Source organism: Megascapheus bottae, chromosome 10, assembly GCF_031878675.1.
Source record: "Megascapheus bottae isolate mThoBot1 chromosome 10, mThoBot2.hap1, whole genome shotgun sequence".
Classification (NCBI taxonomy): Eukaryota; Metazoa; Chordata; class Mammalia; order Rodentia; family Geomyidae; genus Megascapheus; species Megascapheus bottae.
Window position 1 is genome coordinate 1,922,246 of NC_143518.1, and position 16,278 is coordinate 1,938,523.

At 40.3% G+C, this 16,278-nt stretch overlaps 2 protein-coding genes across 7 annotated transcripts in view; both read left to right on the top strand.

Moving 5' to 3' along the window:
- Positions 1-16,278, top strand: part of Sncaip (synuclein alpha interacting protein) — a 152,294-nt gene that overhangs the window by 66,911 nt on the left and 69,105 nt on the right. For all 6 annotated transcript variants that reach the window (XM_090340070.1, XM_090340068.1, XM_090340069.1 and 3 more), the window contains one exon: positions 13,685-13,787. In XM_090340070.1, the coding sequence (XP_090196196.1) occupies positions 13,731-13,787 (57 nt within the window). In that variant the 5' untranslated portion in view covers positions 13,685-13,730. The remainder of the gene's footprint in view (positions 1-13,684; positions 13,788-16,278) is intronic.
- On the top strand, positions 329-1,300 carry LOC150057325 (uncharacterized). Its single transcript, XM_090339684.1, has one exon. The coding sequence runs from the start codon at positions 329-331 to the stop codon at positions 1,298-1,300; it is 972 nt and encodes a 323-aa protein (XP_090195810.1).

The window sequence follows — 16,278 nt, forward strand, 5'->3', positions numbered from 1 at the left end:
ACACAGTACAGGGCTATAAATATATTTCTGAGAACTTTTAATTAGACATTGATACTTAAGACTTTCCATCGTAGCTGAGTCCCTAGAGAGGGCAAAGCCCAGCTCTCCTGGGCGACTACTGTATCTCCAGGAGTTCAACACTGCAGCAAACACAATGCACGCTGGCCATACCTGGGGATGGCTCTTATCAACCGGGTGGATTAAAACAGCAACAACAACAACAACAACGTGTCTTTTCGATAACGACATTTTCAATTTTTGATTTTGGAAGACGAATGACTTAAGTTGAGGAGGAAAAGATCCTGGAAATACTGATTTGGCATTTACCATGAAGTTCTCTGCAGACATGCTCGAGATTATCGCTTGTGCCATTCTCATTTTTGTAAGCTTCGTGGGAAATATGTGTTTATTTTATTCTACATGGAAATGTATCACAGGACGTCTCCAGACATCATTTCTTCTCATTTTCAGTCTTATCCTTGTGCACCTTATGAAGAACTTGGTGGTGAACGTAATGAAAATTGTTTATTCTTCTGGCATCTTGGTGGATGAAGTTGGCTGCAAGGTTCTGCATTTCACAGCAGCCCTGACCACTTCACTGGCTATCTGGTTCATGTTGCACTTTGCTTTGTTCTACCACCAGAAGCTTTACCAAATTGTTCACCCTTTGAGTGAGGCTGGAAACTGGAACCAGCAGAAACATTCCCTGATGGGGATTTCTGCCCTCTGGGTGGCTGGTGTGGCTGTGTACATCCCTGTTTTAATTTGTACAAGAAAACCAGCATATCTAAACCCAGTAAACGATACAGACAACTTGTCTACCAAGAGGATTTACATGCAGTGCTTAATGGACTTTGGAGACAAGCAGGTAGAGTTTTACTATGGGAAAATATTTCTAGTTCTGATTGATATTCTTCCATTAGCCATCTTAGTCTTGGTATGTTTCTGGATGTCTTTCCTCCTCGCAGAGAAAAAGAAGATGACATATGGTGACATCTGGATTGGAGATGATGATTCAGAAACTGAAATCCTCAGAGGGGCCAAGTTCAGTGTTGTGTTAATGCTTCTGATCACACCACTCTGGTTCTCCCACTTCATCTTAGTCTATTTCTTGAAAGACTTGGCAGCCTGGGTCTTTATCCCAGCCATTCTCACAGCCCTCTCTTCGGGCTTCTCAGCTCTCAGTCCTTTCCTGCTCATGTTGGTGAATTACAAAATGAAGCTGGTGTCCCTCTGTGGTGCCAGAGAGGAAAAATCCAAACCACAGCCCGCAGATGTCATTCTTTCTCCGTATGCTTAAAGGCAAAGAATTTGATTTCCATCCCTGGAGGGTGGGGCTCTCATCAATAGCTTCTGAAAGTACTGCTAGATAATTGACTCCTTTCCAAAACAGACTTCTCAGGGACATTGTACAAGAAGACAGGAGAATCTTAAGTTGTTTTAAATGGATCACAGTGTTTGTTTTTAGGATAATACCAAGATTTTTCATGTAGACATTCTAAGCATAGTATGGATATGAACTCAACTTAAGCACTATATTAAACAATTTATTCAATGTATTGCTTGAAAAGTAAACAACATATTGTTGAAACTGAGGACAGCGCTTCCTAGATGAACTTCTCAAGATGCACTTAAACTGTCTTATGCTTTCATCATTTGTATTTCCTGATAGGTTTCCACACATACTGGGAGCACATTTGTTAGGTATACAGTGTTCCAGTGGTTAGCACTTCATATAAGCTAGAAGCAGATTTTGCTCATTTTCTTTCCCCTAAATGTCTTTAGTTAGTTTAGACTAGCTAAAAGCATTGTATTAAAAAACTTGTATTTGCTAAGTCATATTCTGTGTATATGCATAGAAGTATAGACATTTACTTGCTATAGACTTGCAGACCACAAACCTTGCCTGATTAGCTAAGTGTATATTTAATGATATCTTTTCTCCAGAAATTGACTTTTATTTGACAGAGAATTTATTACTTGGTTTGGTCATCACACTGGAATATTCAAAAATTATAAGAAATTATAAATTCTTATAATAACCTTGTTTCTGGTTAGATTTAATTTAAAAAGCACATTACAATCCTAGTTAAAAACATATAGCCAGGTTTTTTTTTACAATAATATGATCATTTGGACTGCTTTGAATATAATGAATAATTATTTTAAATATTGATGCATACATTTATGTATGCATTGAGTTTTAGCCTAAGTCTTATCAGCCTCATATGTGTTTTCAATGTCCTTCTGTAGTAATAAATCTGGGATTTATTAGGTCATAATCCTAGTGAATGGGTCTCTTGAAATTGAGATCCTTGCTTTAAAAAAGCTATCTTAAAAATTATAAATCTGGATCTCATTTATAAAAAAAGACTTAGAATATCCTTATTGCCATGAAGTACTGCAGAGAAAGGAAATTTTAAGGTAAATAAGTCTCAAATCCTGTGGGGTTTTGCAGGCCAATGTCTGTCCCTTATACAGTAAAAGGAATGAAAAGAGAAAAGAAGAGAACAAGCCAGACTTAAGGCCTTCTGAGATTTCTGGGTGGTCTTCATGGGAAAAGCTTAGCCCCGTCTATGGAGGCAGTTTAATCAGAAGGGCACTAAGCTCGGATCCTGTATAATGAAGTTAACATCTGGGGATGGAGGATGTGGGGAAGAGGTCACCATCATTTAATTAAATGCAGATGTAACCAGAGCTAGGACTAACCATTGATCTTAGCTAGTGGTTCTCAAATGTGATTCTGAGACTAGAAGAACCGGCACTGCTCAGGAACTTATTCAAAATGCTGATTCTTGGACCCCACCTGAGACCCGTTGAATCATAAAGTCCAAATTGAGCCCAGAAATCTATTTTAATGAGCCTTCAGAGTGAGTCACGTGCACAACGAAGTTTGAGAACCTCTAGCCTAGGGTTGGTCCAGAGTTTATTCCCCACAAATGATCAAAATTAAAGCCAAGATAACTGACTCAAGATGTTGTCTCCAATGTTCTCCATGCTTGTTGCTGCTATGTCTCCTTCTTTCCGAAATGGCAATCAGTATTACCATCTGTGTTCCATACATTCTCAACAACTGCCAAACAAATAAATCCACTCCAGAAACGAAGTAACTTTCTCAAAGTCAGGAATAAAGCATGACCACTTCAGGTGAGCCAAAAATTTGGAACTTGTATTTGGATAGGTTCCTGTACATAACCAAGGATCCAATTCCCAGAGTGTTCCATAGTTCCTTTTCAGAAGCCAGAGCAAGACACAGTTGGCTGGTGCTCATGGTCAACCTTTCAGTGCTAGAACCGTTTCCCTTTTCTTTCCAGGTATTTTCCTTTTGTTCGGACCTCATTAGATCATAGTTTTTGTCCTTGTGGAATTCCTATGACATATGTTCAGTGAATGAACAACATTTCTGTTCTTTTTTTAAAATGATTTCCATTCATTGCTGGCCCTCAACTTGTTTTTCCTCCTCCTTAACCTCTGTGTTTCATTCAAATTTCGGGTGGGAATGTACACAGGATGTGAATGAGGATAAAAGAGCGTGAATAGACATGGTGTCCGTAGGTTTCTGAAGAGGAGGAAAAGTGAGTCAAGACTGTATTAAGGACCAGAGAGAACTGTTGAGTTAGAAGGCCATCCACCCCTCCTTCTCAATGCCCTGTTTACATTTCTCCAGACTTCAGTCTGGATACTTACTTGCTGAGGTTGTTTGGAGTTGCAAACCATCTTATCCCATTAAGCCCATTTGAAATACCATGATAAGGAAATATTGAAACTGACTTTCTCCAAGAACTATCCTTGAAGTTTAAACCTGATGTACTGTGTCTTGAGACTCTTGAGAGAAAATAGGTTTGTTCCTTCTCCAAGTTAGATACTTCCTTAGTAGAAATATCTTAGCACGTTCCAGGTGGCCTGCCTTCCTAAGAAATGGCACCTAGAACTAAACACTGTATATTCTTTCTGTGTTTTTTTTTTTAATCTTCTCTTGAACAGCTGCTGTGAGCATGGATTCTTTCCTTTTTTCAAAAAGAGTTTTTTGTTTTTTGTTTTTTTGCCAGTCCTGGGCTTGAGCTCAGGGCCTGAGCACTGTCCTTGGACTTTCTCAAGGCTAGAACTCTACCACTTGAGCCTCAGCACCACTTCCGGGTTTTTCTATATATGTGGCACCAAGGAATCAAACCCGGGTCTTCGTGCATGGTAGGCAAGCACTTTAACCACTAAGCCAAATTCCCGGCCTCAAAAAGAGTTTTTAATGTTAAACTATCTCTTAAATCACATACAGACACAAATACAGATTAAAAATATTTTTTCTAAAAAACCCTCTAGGTTTGAAATCCAAGGTCTTTTCAAGTTGTAAAGTTCTAATGTAAGTTCATTCTACTGTCAGAATGTATGAAATGAACCCAGATCATTTGGGAGGATTTAAAACTCAAAATCAGGGCTCAAAACTACAAACAGAACAAATCCGTAACAGGGATTTGTCAGAGAAGTCCTGATTCTTAGCACGAAGTGTCCTAGTACAGAGCTTTGTTAACTGCCTTTTAGATAAGACATAAGAAAAGTTGATCATAATCTAACTTTTCTTGAAGATGAAGCATTATACCAATTGGCTATAGAGTATATTTTTCTAGGAATGATTCAAAAAATGTATGGAACCAGGCATGGTGGCTCATGCCTGTAATCCTAGCTACTCAGGAGTCTTGAGATCTGAGGATAAAGATTCAAAGCCAGCCCTGGCACTAAAGACAGTGAGACTCTTATCTCCTATTAACCACTAGAAAACTGGAGGTAGCTCTGTGGCTCAAGGGGTAGGGCAGTAGCCTTGAGCTGAAGAGCCAGGGACAGTGCCTGGTCCAGGTCCAGAGTTCAAGCCCCACAACTGAATGAAAAATATTATATATATATATATGGATAGATATCCATATATATATATATATATATATGGATAAGGTAGTTAGGAACATGAACATCGATATATTTTCCTTTAATGATGGTGATCATATCTACACGTCTGTGTACATTTTGCTGCAAAGAAGAATAATTTGGAGTTTTGCTATGTGAATACCCAAAGGGATACATCCCAGAGATGGTAATATCCACAGAACTGTGATGCCAGTGGGTTAGGGACACTTCCACATTTTGGAGCAGTCTGAGGTAAAACAGAAGAGCCTGTGGACCATTAGCAGAAAGTGATTTGTGTTAAACAGCTTAGTTGCTAAACAATCTTAACCACAATATTACTATATAAAATAATATGGGCAGGATTGGGAGCATGGCCTAGTGGTAGAGTGCTCACCTCACATGCATGAAGCTCTGGGTTTGATTCCTCGGTATCACGTACACAGAAAAGGCCAGAAGTGGCGCTGTGGCTCAAGTGTGGCTCAAGTGTGGCTCAGCCTTGAGCAAAAAGTGTCCAAGGACAGTGCCCAGGCCCTGAGTTCAAGCCCCAGGACTGGCAAAATATAACATGGATATACATGCATTATAATTGATACACATCTTCTATTTCCCTCACAAAGTTGTAATAAAATCAGATTACACATATCAAAAAAAAAGAAAACATCAAATACAGATAACAATTATTTTGCTAATGCAGTTTTGACAAATTGAAACAAGGAAGATACTAAGTTAGAGGTTTGTGGTTCATGTCTGTAATTCTAGCTTCTTTGTAGGCTGAAATTTGTAAATCAAAGTTAAAAGGCAGATATATCCAAGAGACTCATCTCCAGTTTATCGGCAAAAAGCCAGCAATGGAGATGTGGCTCAATTGGTAGAGCATTGGCTTTGAGCAAAACAGAAAGGTATAGAACTTAAAATGAAAAGCTCTGTTAGTGTGTCTGACAGGCAGCTACAAAACCTTTCAGAGCTTTGGTTTCCTCGTCTCCATCATGGAGATTATAAAGATGTTTGTCTCCCAAGGTCTTTGTGAGACCAAGTGAGTGGGTAAGTATATATTAAAGTCCTGAGTCTTATATCTTGAGGTTTCTTCCTAATTTTCTGTTTCCATCCCCCTTGCAAGCAGGAAATGCAGTATTTTCTCCCCCCAAACTGTAAGCATGCTTATATTACATTCAAGTCTCTTGTTTTATATATAATAGACACTTGTATTTTCCCCAAACATCTTAGAAAACTTGGTATTCTAAATAAATGTTAGACTCTGGTTCGAACTCTGGCTTCAGAAATATTCTTTCGTGTGTGTGTGTGTGTGTGTGTGTGTGTGTGTGTGTGTGTGTGTGTGTGTGTATGCCAGACCTGGGGCTTGAACTCAAGGCCTGAGCACCATCCCTGAGTTTTTATGCTCAAGACTGGCAACTCTACCACTTAAGGAATAGTTCCACATTCTGATTTTGGGTGATTCATTGAAGATAAGAGTCTCACAGACTTTCCTTCATGGGCTGGCTTTGAACTATGATCTTCAAATAGTAGTCTCTTGAGTAGCTAACATTACAGGTAGGAGTCACTGGTACCCAGCTTATAAATGCTTTCTTGATCACCCTCCCTTGTCATGCATCCTAGTCGTTATCCTTCAAAATCTTTCTTTTTTAGGTGAAAAATACAAGAGATCTTAAATCACTCTTTATGGGTATGAAAATTCTCCTTCAAATGTTCACTTCCAGGGCGCTTAAGCATGCTGGGAACACTCCTGGAGCACTTCTTTCTGCCCTGATGGTCTGCTTACTACCATCCACACACATCTCCTTCAACTCTCACTTCCACTAGGCCTCCTTGCCTGGTCCCCAGGGCCTACACTGAGTGTTGGGGGAGCCTGTGCACTGACACCTTCGCTTGGTGTCTAGCTGGCCTCTGCAGCAGCATACGTAGGTTTGATTCAGCAGTATATCACTGTTGTGTAGTCAGGACATGGAATAACTGTGGGGCCAGGTTATATCTACCTTTTTCCCTTATGTGTGCTTCCTGGCTTTCCTCCAGTTGCCTCTCTCTAGTAGAAATGTCTTGTCTCTATCATTTTTGTGCTTCAAGGCTAGGCTTTTAGCAACTGCCATACCTCTGACCACTGTTGAATCAAAGAGAAAAAGGAACTGACTCCAACATTTGGAATGAGTTGCTTCCTCGCCAGTTGAGCTACCAAGCCAACTGGGGACAACATTTCCATCCCAACCTTCCAGTTCTTAGTTCATAATATTCTCATATTGAAATAAGCCAAGTTTATCTCTATGCAGGCTTTCAAATTTAAAATGCATCACGGTATACATTTGGAATGAGAAGGAACTGGTTCCTGAACAGCCCCCCCCCCCCCCCGCCAGCCAAGTGTTGTGAGTTAAAGAGGAAAGAAATGTTGTAATAATGTAAATCAATTGAAGTTACCTCATCACTAAATGTACCCTGCTCATTTATTTTGACAAGCTCAGCTTATTTTTAATTACTGGGCTTCATAGTATACTGGTAAATGCAGAGTGACTTTGGCAGAAAAAGAGAAATGTGTGTAACTTAACCTTTTAGAATGAGTCCATACTGACTCCTTATAAAACAGAGTGAGGCAATACATTTTAAAAAGAATTCCAGTAGAGCAACTGGTATGATTTGTGACTATAGACACAAATCAATGAGCCTTTTATGACCCCAGCACACTAGAATGTGTATATTATTACAATGAAGGTTGTTTCCCAAAGAAATTTTGTTGGCCAATCATTTTCCAATGATCTTGCCAGATTTTTTGAAGTCTTTATTTGGAATGATTTTTCACAATCTGTTTTAAAGTTACAACAAAACAAAAACAAATTTAAATATACCTACAACAATCATCATAGATGGGTTAAGCTAGTTTCCAAAATATACCATCAAAAAAAATTATTCCTACACTGGGACTTGAACTCAGGGCTTTGTGCGTTTGCTTGGTTTCTTTGTTCAAGGCTGGTGCTCTACCATATAAGCCAGACTTCCCCTCTAGTTTTTCCCTAGGTAATTGGAGACAAAAGTCTCTTGATTTGTCTGCAGAACTGACTTTGAATGATGATCTTCAGGTCTCTGTGTTCTGTGTTAAGCCACTAGTAGCTGGCAAAAAAAAAACATGGTCCTTTTTATTAACCTATTGGATCCTTACTGATGTTGAGCTGTTTCTCAATTGAATTTTCCCTTGAAGGAAGCACTGGAACCATACCGGAAGTCTGAGAAGGTATATAACATCAGGCAGAAGCTCCCCTTCTCTCTCCCCCCCGCCCCCTCCCCATACACTCAGTGGTCAGTGGAGGGTTCTGCCCTCTGCAGACACTGGGTCTGGTTGCATTTAAGTTCATTTTAATCTTCTCAAGCCAAGTATCAGTTTGAAGCTGGGATAGGCTTACTCCAGTGCCTTGGATGTGTCCAAATGTGTGCATAGCTTTGTATTTCCACCTGCTAATATTCTTTCTTGTCCTATCAATTTTTCTACCCACGTTAGGAGAGTTATAATATTAAAAAGTGCTTTCTTTACTTTCCTCTTGTCTTCCACCTCTTGCTCAACTTGAATATTCTTTCCTCACTTCAAAAAGAAAATTGAAACAGATAACAGACTACTACCTAAATGAATAACACATGAAAATCACCAATGTAGAAGAAGATGAGCTTGAAATCACATGATTTCAGTCAGTCACCTAAGATGGAGAGAGGGCTAGGAAGCTTTGACAGAGAAGAGGTTCAGTGCAAACAAAAGCCTCAAAAAAATTCAGAGAGCCTTGGACCAACTCTTCATAGCTTTGAGGGGTGAAGCTGACACCATGAAATGGTATAAGCAAATGATGAGGTCTTGAGACCCAGAAGGGGTCTTGATGCATTTTAAGCTGAAACACCCCTTTCTGGGAGCAGGAAAGGGATACATCCACTCTGTTGGCCTGAGTGGGGGAGGCCTTTGCCTCTGAAGTGGATTGCAGAGAGCCTGACTTCCTCCCTCCTCTCCGCAGTGCCCTGTAAGCCCACACCAATCACAACAAAGCAAGATCCTCCATCCTCCAGCTGTAAAGTGAAGGGAAACATAATCCTCACCTCGTAACATTTTATTATGTTTATAAAGGCTTTTTTTCCTAGTCCTAGGAGATAAAGGTGGGGATACCCAGGAAGCACAAAATGGTGACATATCCACTTTATTTTTATAAGAAGTTTTTATGTTGTGGTGGTGCTGGTAGGATGAGAATTGAAAATGAACTTGAGATACGTGCAATCTTTGAAGAGAAATGAAAGCATTTGAGCAGGGGACACCATTTATAAACGGGTAGGACTAGAGTTGTACATATAGTAGTAATAATAGTAGTCAGAGTATTTATTGTTTAATATTGAATGCCTTCCAAGAGCCAAACACTCAAATGCCCCAGGCCCAACAGGAAGAAGGGGAGGGGCCTAGAGAAGGAGCAGGAAGTTCCTGGGCAGCTAAGACAGCTGCTACACAGCCCAATCCATCTGTTGTCAGGATGAAGATATTGCCATAACTACAGATTTTTTTAAAGCAAAGCTAGAAATGGAGAATTTTGTGTGAAATCACCCAGAGTCTACAAGTTGGAAACTGATTTGATTTTGAAACTACTATGAAGGCCAAAGTAATCACATCTGTGGGCCAGACTCAGTTCATAGGTCTCCAGCATATACCTCATGTGGCTGGACTTCGTTAGAACACATGTGTCCTCTAGTGAAAGAGGGCATTTCTTGGTTTCCATTGCAGATTGACAGGAGGTAGCAGAAGAGCAAGCTGAGAAAAATGGCCCAAGTCCAGTCTGACTTCCTGTTGATTATCTGCAACAGCTGCCCTGCGCTGACCTCATGCTTCCCTGGTCACCTTCACATCCTGAGAAGGGAGTTACCCAAGCACCAGGTGCTCAGTGGAAGGACAGATGAGAAGGGAGGGGACAATAATGACCGTAGGGACAAGAGTGGACTACTCATTGTAAAGGACCGGCTGGAAATGTGACCAGAACTGGTGAACCACAGAGAGTTCTGTACTCGGTGACAATGTAAACACTGTCGAAATGTCATGTGGAAAGGGAGAAGCTTTGAAGCCAGACAAAAGAACTATGTTACAGACAGAAAAATAAAACCACCTTACAGCAGATGGCTGTCTCCCAGCACCTACCAAGGGTGTAATGGAAAGTTCCACATGCCAGGAGCCCTTAGTCTAAGATTGGTTCTTCTTACCTACACAGACAGGAGAAGTGGCCTGGGTCTTTTGTGTTTTCGTTCATAGAATAGGTGACTGTCATGTAAAGCGTAATACCAAAGCTTTATTATCTTGACCTAGTACTCCACTGAGTAGTTCTATTAGAATGACTACACTGGAGTGAATATTGCCTCTCTAATTGTCAAAACATCTCAAATAGGGATTCAATGGTTGATTTGATTAGTTAGAAGACAGCTCACTTACTTTGGTCTTTTTTTTTTTTTGCCAGTCCTGGGCTTGAGCTCAGGGCCTGAGCACTGTCCTTGGACTTTCTCAAGGCTAGAGCTCTACCACTTGAGCCTCAGCACCACTTGTGGCTTTTTTCTATATGTGGTACCGAGGAATCGAACCCGGGTCTTCATGCATGCTAGGCAAGCACTTTAACCACTAGGCCAAACTCCCGAAGCCTACTTTGGTCTTTCTATACATTTAAAGATTCACTTGTTCTCCAGCACCAGTGTGGGTTTTGCGGATGTTTTCTGCCTTAAATTTCCACATTCCTTGTGATTTTGAATGCATCATTTCCTCATTTTTTGCTTTTTGCTTTTAAGTTCCAAAAGAATAAACTAACAATAAACAGGAAAAATTCTTAATTTAATTATCTGTTTTCTCTTTCCCATTGGCATGTACATCTTTATGTAATTATAATTATAGGAGGTAAGGAGCCCCTTCATGTAAGGATCAGGATGCTACTTCTATACTATTTGTCTGTGTCTGAAACCATCCCAATACCCCACACCATTTTGTGCTGTTAACCAAGGCCATGAGATAGTCTGTAGATCAGCTCATGATAAAAGATGGGTTCAATGCAATGAAATTGAGTTGGAAGTCAGTCTATTAACTGAAAATCTGGAATCCAAGCAATATGGGTTGTCTCAGAATCTATCAGACTAGGATAAAGTTCTGTTGAGTAATTTGCAAGAATGAATGTGTATGTATGTGTATGTTTTCCTCTAAAACTCGATGTGAGGATTAGAGAGAAAGTAACGTGTGTGTGTGTGTGTGTGTGTGTGTGTGTGTGTGTGTGTGTGGTATGGCTGGCCGTGGGGCTTGAACTCAGAGTGGTGTTCCTGAGCTTTTACACTTGGGGCTAACACTTTACCACTTGGGGTGCAGCCCTACATTCAGCCTTCGGGTGGTTAATTACAAGTAAGATGGCGAGAGTCTCATGGACTTTTCTGCTGGGCTGACTTCCAGGTGCAATCCTCAGAACTCAACCTCCTGAGTAGAATCACAAACCTAAGCCATCACTGCTGACAAAGTAATACATTTTTATACCATGCAATTTGCTTGGGAACATATTTTTAAATTTGTATAAATAAAAAAAAATTAAATAATGTTTTTGTTGCCTAGCACCGGTGCCTCACACCTATAATCTAGCTACTTAGGAGACAAAAACCAGAGTACTGAGGCTCAAAACTAGCCTGTGAAAGCAAATAAAAGAGAATCTTATCTCTAAAGTACCAGAGAAAACCTGGAAAAGCTAGAAGTGACTCAAGTGACAGAGTACCAGCACTGAGTGAAAAAGACAAATGAGAGCAAAGCTTTGACTTCAAGTCCCAGTACTGGCACAGAAATAAAGTTTTTGCACATATAAATTGATCTTCTCCTTTTAAAACTTAGTGTAAGCCAGGTGCGGTGGCTCACGCCTGTAATCCTAGCTACTCAGGAGGCTGAGATCTGAAGATCATGGTTCACAGCCAGCCAGGGCATTAAAGTCTGTAAGATTCCTATCTCCAGTTAACCACCAGAAAACCAGAAATGGTGCTGTGGCTCAAGGAATAGGGTTGTAGCTTTGAGCTGAAGAGTGCAGGGACAGCACCCAGCCTCAGAGTTCAATAATGACACTCACTAGACACTATGTTGAAATGAACTATATATCTCGAGGGAAGAGGGTTGATGGGAAAACTTGGAACAAAACTAGGGAAGAAATGACACTGTTCAAAAAGAAACATACTCATTCCCTGACCTATGTAACTGTAAACCCCCCTGCATATCACCTTCACAGTAAAAAGAAATTTTTAAAAACTTACTGTGATTTCAGAAGAACTTTATCAATGTATCATAAATGACAAATGTCATTTGATCATGGAGTGACACCCCAGTGATTTCTTGGATGGACTCTCTAAAAAAGTAATACATGCTTGTGTCAGGGGAAGGAGAGGAGGGATAAAAATTAAATTAGGTGATAAATTTCAAGATGATGTATTGTTCTGTTCATCAACGTTATGCTTAAAATAAGAAACAGTTCATAGCCCCAAAGCAATGTATTTAGAACGAGATCTCCCCTTAATACTCGTAAGCTGACATTGGGCAACCCATTTCCATCCATCTAAATATAATTTCAATTTCTAGTGATGTCTCTTCTCTGTTCAGCAAGGTTAAAGAACCAAAGCAGGACAAAGTGAATTTCAGACACTCAAGCTGAGTGCCTAAGACAGTTTTGATCATGAGAAAGACAGCTTATAAGAAGTGGAATATTCTCCCAGAAGATAATTATGTACCATGGTGCTATCTGGCAAAGGTACTTCTGTTCTTGACATCTGTAGGTGAGGCTGCTGCCACCCAGGGGGATGATGAATGATGGGAAATGATGAAGTGGGAGGTGGCAAACATTACCCAGACTTGTTTAAATGATTGCCACAGGGGTTCATGAGACCAAGGCTGACTGAAGACAGTCAGCCACTGTCCAACCGAACTGACTGAGACAGAGGTGATAGTGCTCAGCTCTGGTAGCTCATGCCTGTAATCCTAGCCGCTCGGGAAGCTGAGATCTACCAACCTGTACAGAAAAGTCCATGACATTCTTATCTCCAGTTAACCACCAAAAAGCTAGTAGAGCAACGGCTCAAGTGGTAGAGCATCAGTCTTGAGCAGAAAAGCTGAGGGACAGCTTCTGGTTCCTGAGTTCTAGTCCCAGAACACACACACACACACACACACACACACACACACACACACACACACACACACACATTTAGACAGTGATTCGAGCAATAACTATGTTTTAAACATTTAAATGTGGACTTAGATTTGCTTCTCCTCTCTTTCTCCCAATATCTTGTTCTCTGTGGTTGAATTGGAGATTGTGCCATGAATTCTAAGGTGTCTGTTACCTTGGTTAGTTGGTACATTTTGTATTTGCTGAGTTCTAAGGAGACATGCCCACATTTTCCTGTGTTTTCCAGGTTGTCCCCCATTCCCCGAAGCCTCAACTTTCACTTCAGGTTTGATGAGAACTGGGTATGGGCTGCAGGGAATCTTAGTATTTTTCATAAGAGAAACTTGTGACCAAACTTCTACTATGGCAAAGACAAGGAGACACAATTGAAGCAAAGCAAAGAATGATGGGTGCTCGCTTGGGGAGCCCTATTAAAGGGGTAGGGTAGCGCTGTGCATCTGGACAGCCCTGGCTGAGGGCTTGGAGTGAGGAAATGTTTCTCAATGCAACTCTCTCATCATTTTTTATTTTGTTTGTTTGTTTACAGGGACTATTCCTAATTTTAAGCAGTTAACATGTTTGCCTTTCTTTTCTGCTTCTGTCTTGTCTAGGAAATTATAAGTATTTAATCTTACTCAAAATGTGCATAGAAGAATAATGGAAGCCCCTGAATACCTTGATTTGGATGAAATTGACTTTAGTGATGACATATCTGTAAGTATTACTAATAAGAAACAAAGCTTTGGGTTGTTGTTGTTGTTGTTTTTAGCCTCATGCGTTGTTTTTTCTATTGCACTGTATTACCCAGCTTCTTCAAACTACATGATTGATTTGCAACTGACAGTGCCTTGAGCACCACTGTGGGACTTGTGGGTCTCTGAGCCAGGAACTGAATGCCACTTGATTGTGACTGGGAAAGAGCAAGGCCTTGCTGAGCCTCCCTCTCCTGATCTGGTATACACACAGAATCAACTCTATTTTCTTTGCACAACCAGTTGCTCCACAACAAGTATTCTCTCCATTTGAGAGAACAGAATGAAGCCAAGTTGGCATTTTTATAAGTCAGTTAAAACCTAAAGGGAACTTTTCCAATCCCTGTGGCTGACATATGGAGGAAGCATCGTTCCTTGATACATGCTGATCATCTGACTTGGAGTTCAGCAATTCTGAGCTGACTGGTCTCTTAGCTCCCATAATGCTCAGAGCTGCCGCCTCCAGGTTCACTTACAGTCTCTCGGGGTGCATTTCTACCCATCCCATGCCTGAGCCACAAGTTAGTTTTGCCCCAGAAACAACTAAGCTGGCAACTAGTGCTCTAGCAACATTGGCCTCTCACTGTTTGGTGAGAAGTTTGCCATCTGTGAAACACCCACATAACTTTTCTTCCTGGGAGCTCACATTGTCTGCCCTCATCTTCTCTTGATCTCTCAGAGTGTTTGTATCATGACTGAAAAGTGTCCCCCCGACAATGAGCCTAACACTCTCAAAGTAATTTTGTACCTCTCCTCCTTCCCTGGAAGCTAGCTATGTGTGCTCTATATGACATTAGATTACTGGGATAGTTTTGATGAATCTCTGCTTTGTATAATCTTAGATGAGGTTTTTTTTTATATGAGGCAAATGTAAGTTTAACCTCATCTTCCCAACAATTTTTACTATAACGTCTGTCTATCCCTCAATCACTATGTCTGTCTGTCTCTCAATCCCTGTGTACCACTTGTGAAACTATTCAGAGCGATCACTCCCCCCACCCCCTGCCCTGCCCCTCACTTGTTTTGATTTGAGTGTGGAAAGCCCAGGACAGGGAAGGATAGTGTCTGGTATGTTAGAATGATAGAAAGTGTTATAGAAAAGGAAGCTTGGGTTGTGAGTAGAGTGGTAGATCTCTGAGGTTTGATGACAAGGTTGTCTCTTAAGGACACAGCTTTGTGCGGGGAGTGAAACTGGGAGAAAAACATCAACAGGGGTATCAATGTACAAAAAGTAATGTACCTACTACCTGACAAAGGTAACTCTGACTCCTCCTTACATCGCCCGACAATGAAATACAATTGAAAAAAAAAAAAAGAACACAGCTGGGAAGACAACTGGCTTGGGCTCCTTCTTTGTTCTTATCTTTGCAGCCTAGATGATATGGGGCAAGCATATTAGCTCTACCTCTCTGAGATATCCGGTTTTTAAGACTGTTCTGAGGATTAGGTGAAATAATAACATATGTAAAATACTTCGCTTGGCACACAGTAAGTTACTCTTCAGAATGGTAGCTTTTGTTATCATTACAATGAATAATATAATAATATTTATATGACCAATGGTGAAGAAAGAACTCAAGGGAAAAGACCAGGCAAATTGTCAAGATTTTTTTTTAGTACAACAGAGCAGTTATAGTTGCAGAAAAATCAGCTGGCAGCAGCACATAATGTTGATGAATTAGGAAGCTCTACTTGAGAGATAAAATATGTGAAGCAATAACTGGAGCAATTTAGCAAATTAAGCATAGATTATACAAGAGCTGAGCTTCTACAGATTGACCTTTTAAGCCTAAGTAAGGATGTTCAACTGTAAGATTATAACTGCATTCAAACTTTAAATAGGTTTCCATTGTTTGTATTTTTAAGTTGCATCATGATCAGGTTTTAACTCACATAGACTTGGTAACACAATAATAATGGTTAACATCTGCCGAGCATGTACAATAGGCTAGGCATTATCAACTTTAGTCCTTAAAACAATCCCATTTGACAGAGGGGGTAGACTGAGCATGATGACCTTGCATAAATTGTTAAGGGTCAAACAGCCAGAATACATACATTTTGCTGCAATACTTGACCACTTCTCCTAAGATGAATTTAGTTTACTGCCAGGTTCACATCAGGGGTGATTTAGCCTGTCCTCCAGTAATGTTTCTACCTGGAGACATTTTTTATTGTCATACTAGGAAGGTGTTATAGGCCTCTCACAGAAGGCACCAGAGATGTTTCTAGAATACCCATCAATGGACAAGATAAGCAAGTAACTGTCTAGCATGTACTCTGACATTTAAATCTGATCTAGTTGATTCCCTTATTTACTTTGACAACCTCTAAGGCACATGGGTGGCTTTTATCTTAATTCAGTATGATCCAGGTTTAGTATCTGAAACATGCCAGAATGATGCCATTCTTATTTAATGATTTCATGCAGAATAAGTGGCTGTATCCTCATT

Excerpts from the sequence above, each read along its gene's own strand:
- LOC150057325 (XM_090339684.1), top strand. The coding sequence starts at position 329 with ATGAAGTTCTCTGCAGACATGCTCGAGATTATCGCTTGTGCCATTCTC.